The following is a 12,639-nucleotide window of genomic DNA, read 5'->3' as shown; positions in this document are numbered from 1 at the left end:
TTAGAATAGTTATCTATCGCACCGTATTATAGATAGCTTTCTTATTTTTTTTACTTAATTTATAATATTTATCTATCGCACCGTATTATAGATAGCTTTCTTATTTTTTTTACTTAATTTATAATAGTTATCTGTCGCATCGTATTATAGATAGCTTTCTGCGGATATTAAAATAAAAAACAATCAAAGTTCAACCCATTTTGTTAGATCCTAGGGTTCAACAAAACTGGTATTAATTACATAATTTTTACAATGTATACGTAAGCATTTAAAGTTGTTATTATTTTATCAAAATTAAATTTTGTGTATTAATTATATTTTATCTTTTTAGACTACAAAGAAGTGAATCAGCCGAAAACATGACTTGGAATAGATACAATTTTGATTTGACCAAGAACCCGCCATGTGACAGCCCGCATCTGAACGCGGGGCAGCTGTTAGGACCCATCCTGCCGCTGGTATCTGCCGCCTTGTTCTTTATGCTGTATGTAACCAATGATCCCGGAGACTGCAATGTTGGTTTCTTGGAGTTCGCTCTGGTTGCTGGATGTATATCTCTGTTCACTGTCATCATTGGCCTGGCTTGTAAGATTATGGTAGAGGATGCCTGGGCTGATGGAACGCTATCAAGAAAAGAAAACACTGTTGTCTGGCTTATGATTAATTCTCACTATGCGATGCTTTTGTCCCAGGTAATAATGTTCTTTGCTTTCTTTATCTACGCTGCTCTTACTCATAGAAATATAACTTATAGGGATATGGCCAGTGTGAACTACTGTGCTATACACATATATCGGACCACTTATGGTATTTCAGCAGTGTGCTTTGCCTCCTCTCTCTATGCAACCCTGTACATCATTGCAGTCTGGGTATTTACAAGAAAGGGGGGATTAAAAGACGATAGCATCCAATTGGAAGAGGTGATAGTTTCCCCTGCATCCTCCCCCGCCACCAGAAGTTCACCATCTGCAGGATTCCGCGCGTCACCTGAGCGGCCAAGGAGCATCAGATCCATGGATACATCCAGTTCTGACGATAACATCCAATTGGAAGAGGTGATAGTTTCCCCTGCATCTTCCCCCGCCACCAGAAGTTCACCATCTGCAGGATTCCAAGCTTCACCTGAGCGGCCAAGGAGCATCAGATCCATGGATACATCCAGTTCTGATGATTCTGGCAGACCTGTTCCTTAACAATTTGATTTAAAACTAGTATTAGATCCAGAATAAAAAATAACTAAAAAGTATAAAAGACTTTTTCACTCAGTGAATTTATCATGAAATAAGTAAATAAATAAATAATAATAATACAATATATTTGAATTTTTTTATTAAAATTCTATAATATAAAGTGGTAAGGTTTTTTGTCTCAAGCTAAAGATCTCAGAAATTACACGTCCGAATAGGCTGTGCTTTTATGGAAAGCTTTATAAATATCTTGTGGTGGTTTGAGGCTTCTGTTCTGACATCCCACGCCCTCCCCTTGAGGCTAGAGGCGAAGTAACTAGTCCTTATAATAAAGTAAAAGAATGTTTGTTTGTCTGTACCGAAAGATTTCGCTAATTGCTTAACCGATCGGGTTCTCCTTAACAGGGTAACTTCTCATAGGTCCCGAGAAGGTTTATAACTATTTTGGGAGAGGGTACAACCAACCTCCAAAGAGAAATCGCCCCTAGATTATTACATATTATTTTCAGCTTATACTAACAAAGAAATTTTTTTTAAATCACGAAACCTATACGTGATTTTCAGCTGTCGTTAGGTGGGAGGGGGGGAAACACTTAATAGAATTGACAACCTCTTTATCTGCCCCCCAAATATTATTTTAGATTTATTTAGCTTATTGGATATATCCTATTCCTGCATTAGTTTAGAAATTAGAATCTACCTGCAGAGAATTTAATCATATATAGAAATTTATGCTTTTATCGTTCTTTATTTTAATCTTATGCTTTTTAAAATTGAAGCTTTTCTATAATTAGGGTCGGATAGCTTTTTTCGTTAATTTAGACATGTTAGAATTGTCCTAACGATTTCAAACTTTGCACAGTGATACCTGTAGAAGTTAGATACGATTAAGAAAGCATAGTAACTCTATACTCATTACCAGAATGTCCGTACGTCCATTTTAAAAATGTTGATTTTTAAATTTTTTAACAACAAATTTTTGTATGATCTAATTATCCGATTGTCCTGATTTCTAGGACAACAAAGTACAAAGCAACTCTATAATCAAGTGGTAAAAATATAAGTATATCCATAAACATTATCCTGTATCAGGCAGTTTTTCACAATTTTGTTTTGCCTCTTCATTTATAATCTGATTATTCAGTTCTGACACTATACATGAGTTAATGTTCGTTTGTCTTGCCATTTCAGAGCTTCGCTTTCATGGATTTTGTCATCCTTGTTAGGTTTTCAAAGTAGCTGGATGTCAGATTATCCATTAATATCTCGATAACTGACCGCTGGACTCAAGTGTATACAATAAGCTTATTATTGCACTTCTTTGGAAGGTTTAGAGCTATTTTTAGTAGCGAAGCTACTCTATAATTCACTTTGTTCGTCAGTCCGTCCGTCCGTAACGCTATGGGGGAAATGGGATTTACTCAGCTCCTATAAAAGATAGAATGCTGAATTTTTTTACAACATTCCTATCATTAAGGAGCACAATTGACTATAAAATATCAATGGCGGTCGGACCGCTTTTTAGCAGGTTTTAGGCTATTTTTATATTTTTCACATTTTTCTTCATAACTTCAATGTTTATAGTCCGATTTTCAAATTTTTTTCAGTTATAGATATCAAAATTAAATTTTCCGTCGTTTAAAGACAACAACTATGACGGCCAGACTGCCTTTTTTAGCAGGTTTTAGGCTATTTCTATATATTCACATTTTTCTCCATATCTGCAGTGTTTATGGTCCGATTTTCAAAAAATTTTTGGTTATAGATATGAAAATTAAATTTTCCGTCGTTTAAAGAAAACAACCATGACGGCCAGAATGCCTTTTTGCAGGTTTTTTGCTATTTTAAATTTTTCATGCATTTTTCCATATCTCTGGTGTATATGGTCTGATTTTCCTAATTTTTAAAGTTAAGGAATGAAAAAATTAAATTTACTGTCATTTTACGAAACCATCTATGGCGGTCAGACTGCCTTTTATCAGGTTTTTGGCTATTTTTATATATTTAACATATATCCCTATATCTTTGGTGTTTTTAGTCCAATTTTTAAACTTTTTAGGGATATCAGTATCAAAATAATTTTTCCCATTGTTATGAGCATCTCTTATGTAATTTATTTTGACAATCGTCATCATACAAAACAAAATAAGGTTTGGTGTTTATTTTATCCAATAAATCTATTCTTGATTTTAATAAATACACTTTAAATCTACTTGTAAGTATTCCCATCCATGATTTTTGTGCTTCGCTACTTATGGATGTTGTCATCCTTGTTTATAACATAAATCAGGAATTCTTTTAAATACAGGTCTTGGTGCGAATTTATCTTTAGACACGACAAAAAAAATTTATGAATCACTAAATATAAGTTCAATTGAATATAGGGGACTATGCACGAACGAGAGCAAGTGATTCTAAGCACCTTCCAGCAATAATTATTTTTTTTGTGAATATAATAGGGTTATGTTTGACATTAGACCTTTTCATGAAAATACACTTTTTCGAATTTTAGTCTTCTGCTAACCTAAAAAGTTACTTTAGGAGCCTAGAAATACATGTACAAAATTTCAGCTCTCTATCTCTACTGGCGACCTAGCGCCAGGCATATAAAATATCAACAGATAACGGTAGCACGGCGGTTTTAACAATATCTCAGCAATGTGCAGGTTTTAAGCTCTTCTGCATATTTTAATTTAAACACATAAGGACAAAGGTATATTATCCAAAAAATCTTTTGTCAAAGTCTACTCTACACCTAGCGCCAGTCAGTTTTCTAAAATCATGCTTTTATACCTGTGAAAATAGAAATCGCCAGCGCTAGGTGTAGAATAGACTTTGACAAAAGATTTTTGGGATAATATATCTTTGGCCTTATGTGTTTAAATTGAAATATGCAGAACACCTAAATTCATCTTTTAAGCCATTCTCTGAGCATTTTAATTTTTTTTATGAAATAACGGTATTTCAAAACTGCCCTTTGAAAAGGCCTAAAAAATATCTTTTTTTGTTACTTTTTTCACTGCTTATCGTTACAACTTATTAAGATATTATGCTCAGTTAAAAAAAAATCGGCGCCTCCAGCACCAAAACCTGCAAAAACTGGCAGTTAAACTTCTGTGCCCCTACTTGCCCCCCTCTTCTGCCAACAGTAGTTGTCTCAAGAAGTAAAAGAGATATCAACACACAGAAAGAAAACTTTTTAAATAAAACTGAACTAAGTAACTATTACAGATTTCATTTTGGGACTTTCCTTCTAGGGGCTTGTGGAGCAAAAGATCCCCCAAAAAACTAAGAATATGAGTTCTGAGCTTATTTTTAAAGATATCAACCTGATTTTTTAAAAGAAAACTTTGTAAATAAAACTGAACTCAGTAATCATTACACATTTCATTTTAGACTTTCCTTTGAGGGGCTTGTGGAGCAAAAGCCCCCCAAAAACTAAAAATATGAGTTCTGGACTTATTTTTAAAGATATCAACCTAATTTTTTTTGAGAAAACTTTTTTCACATAACCAAACTCAACAACCTATACAGATTTCATTTTAGGACTTACCTTCCAGGAGCTAGTGGAGCAAAAGACCCCCCAAAACACAAAAAATATGAGTTCTGAGCTTAATTTTAAAGATATCAACTTGATTTTTTTAAAGAAAACTTTTAAAATAAAACTGAACTCATTAATGTTTACACATTTCATTTTGGGACTTTGCTTTGAGGGGCTAGTGGAGCAAAAGACCCCCAAAACTAAAAATATGAGTTCTGAGCTTATTTTTAAAGATATCAACCTGATTTTTTTGTTGAAAACTTTGTTAACATAACCAACCTCTGTAACATTTACAAATTTCATTTTGGGACTTTCCTTCTAGGGGCTAGTGGGTCAAAAAAAAACAACACAATAAAAATATGAGTTCTGAGCTTATTTTTAGAGATATTGAGCTGATTTTTCAATGAAAACTTTTTGAACATAACTGAACTCAGTAACCATTACAGATTTAATTTTGGGACTTTCCTTCTAGGGGCAGGTGGGACAAAAGACCCCCAAAACAATGAAAATATGAATTTTTGAGCTTATTTTAAGAGATATTGAGCTTATTTTTAAAGATATCAACCTGATTTTTTTGTTGAAAACTTTGTTAACATAACCAACCTCAGTAACATTTACAGATTTAATTTTGGGACTTTCCTTCTAGGGGCTAGTGGGTCAAAAAAAACCATCACAATAAAAGTTCTGAGCTTATTTTTAGAGATATTGAGCTGATTTTTCAATGAAAACTTTTTGAACATAACTGTACTAAGTACCCATTACAGATTTAATTTTGTAACTTTCCTTCTAGGGGCTTGTGGAGCAAAATACCCTCCAAAACACTAAAATATAGGGGGGTCTTTTGCTCCACAACAATCTGTAAACATTACTGAGTTCGGTCATGTTAAAAAAGTTTTCTTTAAAAAAATCAGGTTGATATTTTTAAATATAAGCTCAGAACTCATATTTTTTGTGTCTTGGAGGGTCTTTTGCTCTACAAGCACCTCAAAGGAAAGTCCCAAAATGAAATGTATAAACATTACTGAGCTCAGTTTTATTTAAAAAGTTTTCTTTAAAAAAATCAGGTTGATATCTTTAAAAATAAGCTCAGAACTCAATTTTTTTGTATTTTTGGGGGTCTTTTGCTCCACTAGCACCTGGAAGGAAAGTCCCTAAATAAAATCTGTATAGGTTGCTGAGTTTGGTTATGTGATAAAAGTTTTCTCAAAAAAAAATAGGTTGATATCTTTAAAAATAAGTCCAGAACTCATATTTTTAGTTTTTGGGGGTCTTTTACCAAACAAGCCCCTAGAAGGAAAGTCCCAAAATGAAATCTGTAAATGTTACTGAGTTCCATTATGTTAACAAAGTTTTTAAAAACAATCAGGTTGATATCTTTAAAAATAAGCTCAGGACTCATATTTTAAGTGTTTTGGGGGGTCTTTTGCTCCACAAGCCCCTAGAAGGAAAGTCCCAAAATAAAAATTTGTAATGGTTACTTAGTTCAGTTATAATCAAAAAGTTTTCTTTCTGTGTGATATCTCTTTTACTTCTTGAGATAACTACTGTTGGCCGAAGAGGGGGGCAAGTAGGGGCACAGAAGTTTAACTGCCAGTTTTTGCAGGTTTTGGTGCTGGAGGCGCCGATTTTTTTTAACTGAGCATAATATCTTAATAAGTTGTAACTATAAGCAGTGAAAAAAGTGACTAAAAAGATATTTTTTAGGCCTTTTCAAAGGGCAGTTTTGAAATACCGTTATTTCATAAAAAAAATTAAAATGCTCAGAGAATGGCTTAAAAGATGAATTTAGGTGTTCTGCATATTTCAATTTAAACACATAAGGCCAAAGATATAATATCCCAAAAATCTTTTGTCAAAGTCTATTCTACACCTAGCGCTGGCGATTTCTATTTTCACAGGTATAAAATACATGATTTTATAAAACTGACTGGCGCTAGGTGTAGAGTAGACTTTGACAAAAGATTTTTTGGATAATATACCTTTGTCCTTATGTGTTTAGATTGAAATATGCAGAAGAGCTTAAAACCTGCACATTGCTGAGATATTGTTAAAACCGCCGTGCTACCGTTATCTGTTGATATTTTACATGCCTGGCGCTAGGTCGCCAGTAGAGATAGAGAGCTGAAATTTTGTACATGTATTTCTAGGCTCCTAAAGTAACTTTTTAGGTTAGCAGAAGACTAAAATTCGAAAAAGTGTATTTTCATGAAAAGATCTATTTGACATAGTTATATCAACTTTAAAAAATTAAGTTTTTTCATGTAAAACCATGGCGAAACCTTTTTTTTGAAATTTATATGACGATATTAAACATAACCCGTATATTCACCAAAAAACATTTAGAAAAACTGCTGGAAGGTGCTTAGAATCACTTGCTCTCGTTCGTGCATACCCCTCTTTCAAATAACTGTATTTGGTAGAAAAGTCCTAGTATATTCTGCATGAAGCCATATATTATCATAGCAAAGAAAAAAAAATCACTCACTTCAGCAAAACTTTTTATAAAAAAAAACAGGATGACAACATTCAAATGTAGCCTTTCAGATTGAAGTTAAATTGTATAATTTAGTACGAGTGATCTTTACATAAACCTCAATACTGGGGGGAGGCCGAGGGGGGAGATACCGACCAAGACCAAATTGTGTCAAAAATGATCCATGTGACGTCTTACATTTTAGGGATTTTTCTTTCCTAATTTTCCTCTCATCTCCCTCATTTTTATGACGTCAAAAAGATCATTTTTGACACAATTAGATCGTTGTCAAAAACAGAATATCAAAAACTAGTTAGACAACATTCATAAAAGCAAAGATTTATAATCAGAAGGAAGGACAAACGAATAAAAACGTAGTGTTAGAACTAAACAAAATTGTACACAAATTTGTTAAAAAATTGCATATACATATATCAGTTATATTACTTTGCCTTCTTGTCCTAAGAATCATTATTCCAAAAATCATATGAATAACATCATATCAAACAAATAATTTTAAAAAATAAACATGTATTAGATGGACTTTCTAGTAACGAATATAGAGTTGCTACGCTTTCTAGCTTGTGTCCAACTTATATGAATCATCATGCAAAATTTGAAATAGATAGGATAATTCTAACATATCGAAAATAATAACCATCACGGACAGACCGATCCAAATTATAGATAAGATCAGCTTCAAAATTAATCATTAATTTGGGCAAGCTTAAAAGCAAGTTTCCGTGGCTTCACAAAGAAGAAAGAGCAAAACTCTGTGAATGGACGGACATTTATATTAATACAAGAAGTACTTGCACAAATTATTTGAATAGATTCTTGCACAAAGATTTAATGTAATGTTTAGTTACAATATATAACAGAATTTCTCTTAGTGTTAGATATGGTTGGCCCTGTAAAGGGCCATTTGTTATTTCCAGTGAGCAGTTAGTTTAACCTCCGAATCCGTACAGAGTGCGTCCTTGCCTCTTGAGGGCATAGACAATATCCATAGCGGTGACAGTCTTCCTCTTGGCGTGTTCAGTGTAGGTGACAGCATCCCTGATGACATTCTCAAGGAAAACCTTAAGAACACCACGGGTCTCCTCGTAGATGAGGCCAGAGATACGCTTGACACCACCACGACGAGCTAAACGCCTGATGGCGGGCTTAGTAATGCCCTGGATGTTATCTCTCAACACCTTCCTGTGCCTCTTGGCGCCTCCTTTGCCGAGTCCCTTTCCACCTTTGCCTCTGCCGGTCATTTTGATAGTTTGATTGCTAAAATGAAACTTAGTTGAATAACTTGATGACGCTATACTTATACCCAACTCACACGAATCCCTCGACCTCCTATTGGATGCACGTCTCGACGATCCAGTACAACAACAGCGCGCATCAGTATTGTGGGTACTCGCTGCTTGGGGAATATTGATAAAAGAGGGAAGTTAGGGAGGGGTAATGTCAGCTTGTGTGTATATTTATCGGGAACAAAGAAATTTGGAGGGAAATTCACAAATCAAAACGTTAGGTTTCTCAATCTCAATATATATTTGTATTTTTTTAGATAAAATATATATTTTATATAAAGCCAATGTTATAAGATATATTTAAAGATACAATATAAACAATTTTCTACTCTCAAAAGCGATTTTTTTTCATAATTATAGTTAAACTTTGTAAGATTACTCCTGTAATTTTCAACCTTTTTTTTGTTATATGTGATATTATAAAATTATCCTTTTTTTATGAAATAATGATTCTCTATAATAAAGCCTAAAAATGTAAGTATATCAACCTAAAAATTATCTCGTATTTATGGCTATTTTGCAACAAATTCTTATAAAATTTAGTGCGGACTTCTCATTTATAGTTTGCTTATTTAATTTAAAACTGTCAATTCTTTTTTTGTTTCTCCGTTTCAGACTCGAGCTTATCTTGTATAAATTTTGTCATACTTATTTAAACTAAAAAAAAATTAAAAATCAGTTTAAAATTTTAACACATCAGATTTTAATTTTAACTAGATCATGTTTATAGTGTTTTTTAAAAGCGAAGCTTTTCTATAATTAGGGTCGGTCCGTCCGTACGTCCGTCCGTCCGTAACGGATAGCTTTTTTCGTTAATTTAGACATGTTAGAATTGTCCTATCGATTTCAAATTTTGCATGGTGATTCCTTTAGTAGTTAGGTACGATTTAGAAACTCTATAATCATTACCAAAATGTCCGTACGTCCATTTTAAACATGTTGATTTTTTACTTTTTTAAATAATTTTTTCTCGTTAATTTAGGCATGTTAGAATTGTCCTATCGATTTCAAATTTTGCATGGTGGTTCCTGTAATAGTTAGGTACGAGTTAGAAAGCGTAGCAACTCTATAATCATTACCAGAATGTCCGTACGTCCATTTTAAACATGTTGATTTTTTTTACATTTTTAACAACAAATTTGTATGTGACCTAATTATTTGATTGGTCTGATTTTTGGTATACTGATTCCTGGGACAACAAAGTACAATATTATAAGCGAAGCAACTCTATAATCAAGTCCTAAAAATGTAAGTATGTCCATAATAATTATCCTATATCAAGCAGTTTTTCAACAAATTTACTTACAATTTTGCTTTGACTCTTATACATTCGCATTCTGATTATTCAGTTCTGACATTACACAAGTGTTAATGTCCGTTTGTCCTACTGTTTCAGAGCTTCGCTTTTATGGATGTTGTCATCCTTGTTTTTTTACATCCACTCAATAAATATATTATGTTTTTTACATTCTAAGATTAAAATTATAAAATGTTAACAAATACCGAATATTTTGGCTTTTGTTTGTAATGAATAAATGATAAATAAATAAATAACATTTCTTAGGTTTACTTAAATTTAAATCTATTTAATGCTAAGGAAACGCTTATTTATTGGTCAGCTTAGAAAATGTAAAGAAGGATATAATTTTAATTTGGCTATAAAAAAATTATAATCCATTTTGTTTTAATCTTAAATGTCCCGGCCACGTCAATAAAGTGAGCTATCTTTAATGTGGACATACTTACATTTTAATACAGAATTATAGAGATGTACTTTGCTTAAAACATTGTTCCAATCATCGTCCTAGGAATCAATGTTATTTATACGTAAATAGGATAATCATAGTTTACAAAATATTATCCAAAAAGCTGGTTTAATTTATTGATGGAGTGGACTTTCTGGTAACGTTTAAAGCTACTACGATTTTATATTATTGTATCAATTATTGCTTTAAGAATTAGCCTGCAAATTTTTACATTTATATTGGACGATTCTTTATCTTACATGTCTAATTTAACAACTTAGCTTTCTGTTATGGTCGGACCTTCCATAGATGTAGAGAAGCTTTCTTTGCTTTTAGAAATAAAATATATCAAGTTTTCATTTGTGTATAAACTTATGAGATGTTTGCTTAAAATTATAAGTAAAATATTTCCGCTAAAAATAGAACCAAACCGTTGAGTTTTCCCCGATTTATGATAAGTTAGCGTCAGGTAGCTTTATAATACATTTTTGAATTTTAAGCACCTAAAGCTTTGTTCTGTTCCCGCTATATTTTAAATTCCCTTTCTACCCAAGCATATTTGCTGCTTTGCTCCCCATATACACATATCCCTCTCTTCTTAATGCTATTCCCCCTCCCCCCCAGTGCATTTGTAAAAATAGAACCAAACCGTTGAGTTTTCCCCTCCCCTTTTTTATTAGATATAGGCTCATTTTTTGTAATACCACCCCCTAAATACTTGAATGAAGTCAACTATAAATATGAAACTTGGGAATTCTTTCAGTTAGTTGAACTTTTCAGCATCTACAATGGCTCGTACCAAGCAAACTGCCCGTAAGTCTACCGGAGGTAAGGCTCCCCGCAAACAGCTGGCCACTAAGGCTGCCAGGAAATCCGCCCCTGCCACCGGTGGAGTTAAGAAACCCCACAGGTACAGGCCCGGTACCGTTGCTCTCCGTGAGATCAGACGTTACCAGAAATCCACTGAGCTCCTGATCCGCAAGCTCCCATTCCAGCGTCTGGTCAGAGAAATTGCCCAGGACTTCAAGACTGACCTGAGATTCCAATCCAGCGCTGTCATGGCTCTGCAGGAGGCTAGCGAGGCCTACCTGGTTGGTCTCTTTGAGGACACCAACTTGTGCGCCATCCACGCCAAGAGAGTTACCATCATGCCCAAGGACATCCAGCTCGCCAGGAGAATCCGTGGAGAACGTGCTTAAGTATTATACCTATAGACTAACAACAGAAAACGGCTCTTTACAGAGCCAACCATATTTTTCAATGAGATACATTCTTCAATTTAAAAATGGTTTACCCGTTTTAAGATTTAAAACCAGAAGTTGTTTCCTGAACTGTCAATGAAGATCTTTAATTACTACATGATTTTGAAAATTCAAATTAAGATTATAGGCATCTGAAATCTACATACTATACTATGGGTTACTATATAAATGAGTAGGAGACAAAATAGAATCAGCCAAATAAATTTGTCCTTGACTAAGTATAAGCCATTCTGAAATTAGGTTAGACAGGGAGGCTTGACATCGCATCGTAATACAAACAGCTTTACGCAGATAAAAAAAACTGATTTTGATCTGATATGATTGTACAGTTTTATATTCGTGGATAAAATATATATAATAAAATGTTATACATAATTTTTCAGTATGGCTCAGAACCGGTTCTAATCCACCAGATATTGATCGGTTTCGAAGCTGTACCGGAAAATCTGTTCTGAATTGAAAACTTATGAATTTGAGTCAATTTTGAAATTTTAACAATGAAGACGACATTCGCAGTACTAGAATATAAAATTATTTTCAAATAATTGTAATATACCCCAAATCATTAGATCTCAAGAAAGTGAAACTTGTAGCAGGTTAAAATAACGATCTACCACCTCCCCTCTCCTGTATGAATGAACTGACCAATTAGTGATTTTCATTTTAGTAACCTACAATAATAACAATTTTCCCCTGTCATAGTATCACCGAATATTTTATATCAATTCTATAGGTACTTATCGATTTGTTGAAATGAGACATTTCAGATTTCTTAAGTTGCAAAAAAGAACGACGTCAAAATCTTAATAATATGTAGGCTACAAGGTAGAAAATAAACATTGCAGTTATATGCAGTTTAAATACAAGAAAATAAGGAATCAAAAATACAATTTAAAATGATTTTCGTGAAAATACCCCTTATATTGCATACTATGCCTGAATTATTATTATTTGGTTCTTACATCAAAATATCATCTACTCTAATAAAGTGAAACCTGTAGCTGGTTAAATAGCCCCTCCCTTCCAATGAATGATTTCTATTTTAGCAACCTAAATTAACGACAATTTTTCCCCGGTCATAATATTCATTATATTATGCCTGTTGTTCCATTATTTCTATAGAT

General features: G+C 33.3%; 2 protein-coding genes across 2 annotated transcripts; one reads left to right on the top strand and one right to left on the bottom strand.

Annotated features, from left to right (window-relative positions):
* Nucleotides 1-8,111: 8,111 nt before the first annotated feature.
* On the bottom strand, nt 8,112-8,471 carry LOC145315094 (histone H4-like). Its single transcript, XM_080155137.1, has one exon. It carries the CDS (start codon nt 8,461-8,463, stop codon nt 8,152-8,154), a length of 312 nt encoding a protein of 103 aa, XP_080011263.1. The 5' UTR covers nt 8,464-8,471; the 3' UTR covers nt 8,112-8,151.
* Nucleotides 8,472-11,041: 2,570 nt separating this feature from the next.
* Nucleotides 11,042-11,500, top strand: LOC145315093 (histone H3). Its single transcript, XM_080155136.1, has one exon. It carries the CDS (start codon nt 11,042-11,044, stop codon nt 11,450-11,452), a length of 411 nt encoding a protein of 136 aa, XP_080011262.1. The 3' UTR covers nt 11,453-11,500.
* The last annotated feature ends 1,139 nt before the right edge of the window (nt 11,501-12,639 follow it).

The sequence above is a fragment of the Acartia tonsa genome, chromosome 3, assembly GCF_053477335.1.
Source record: "Acartia tonsa isolate MP-2025a chromosome 3, ASM5347733v1, whole genome shotgun sequence".
In the NCBI taxonomy this organism is placed as follows: Eukaryota; Metazoa; Arthropoda; class Copepoda; order Calanoida; family Acartiidae; genus Acartia; species Acartia tonsa.
Note: the sequence above shows the minus strand (reverse complement) of the source record. Positions and strands in the feature narration are given on the sequence as shown.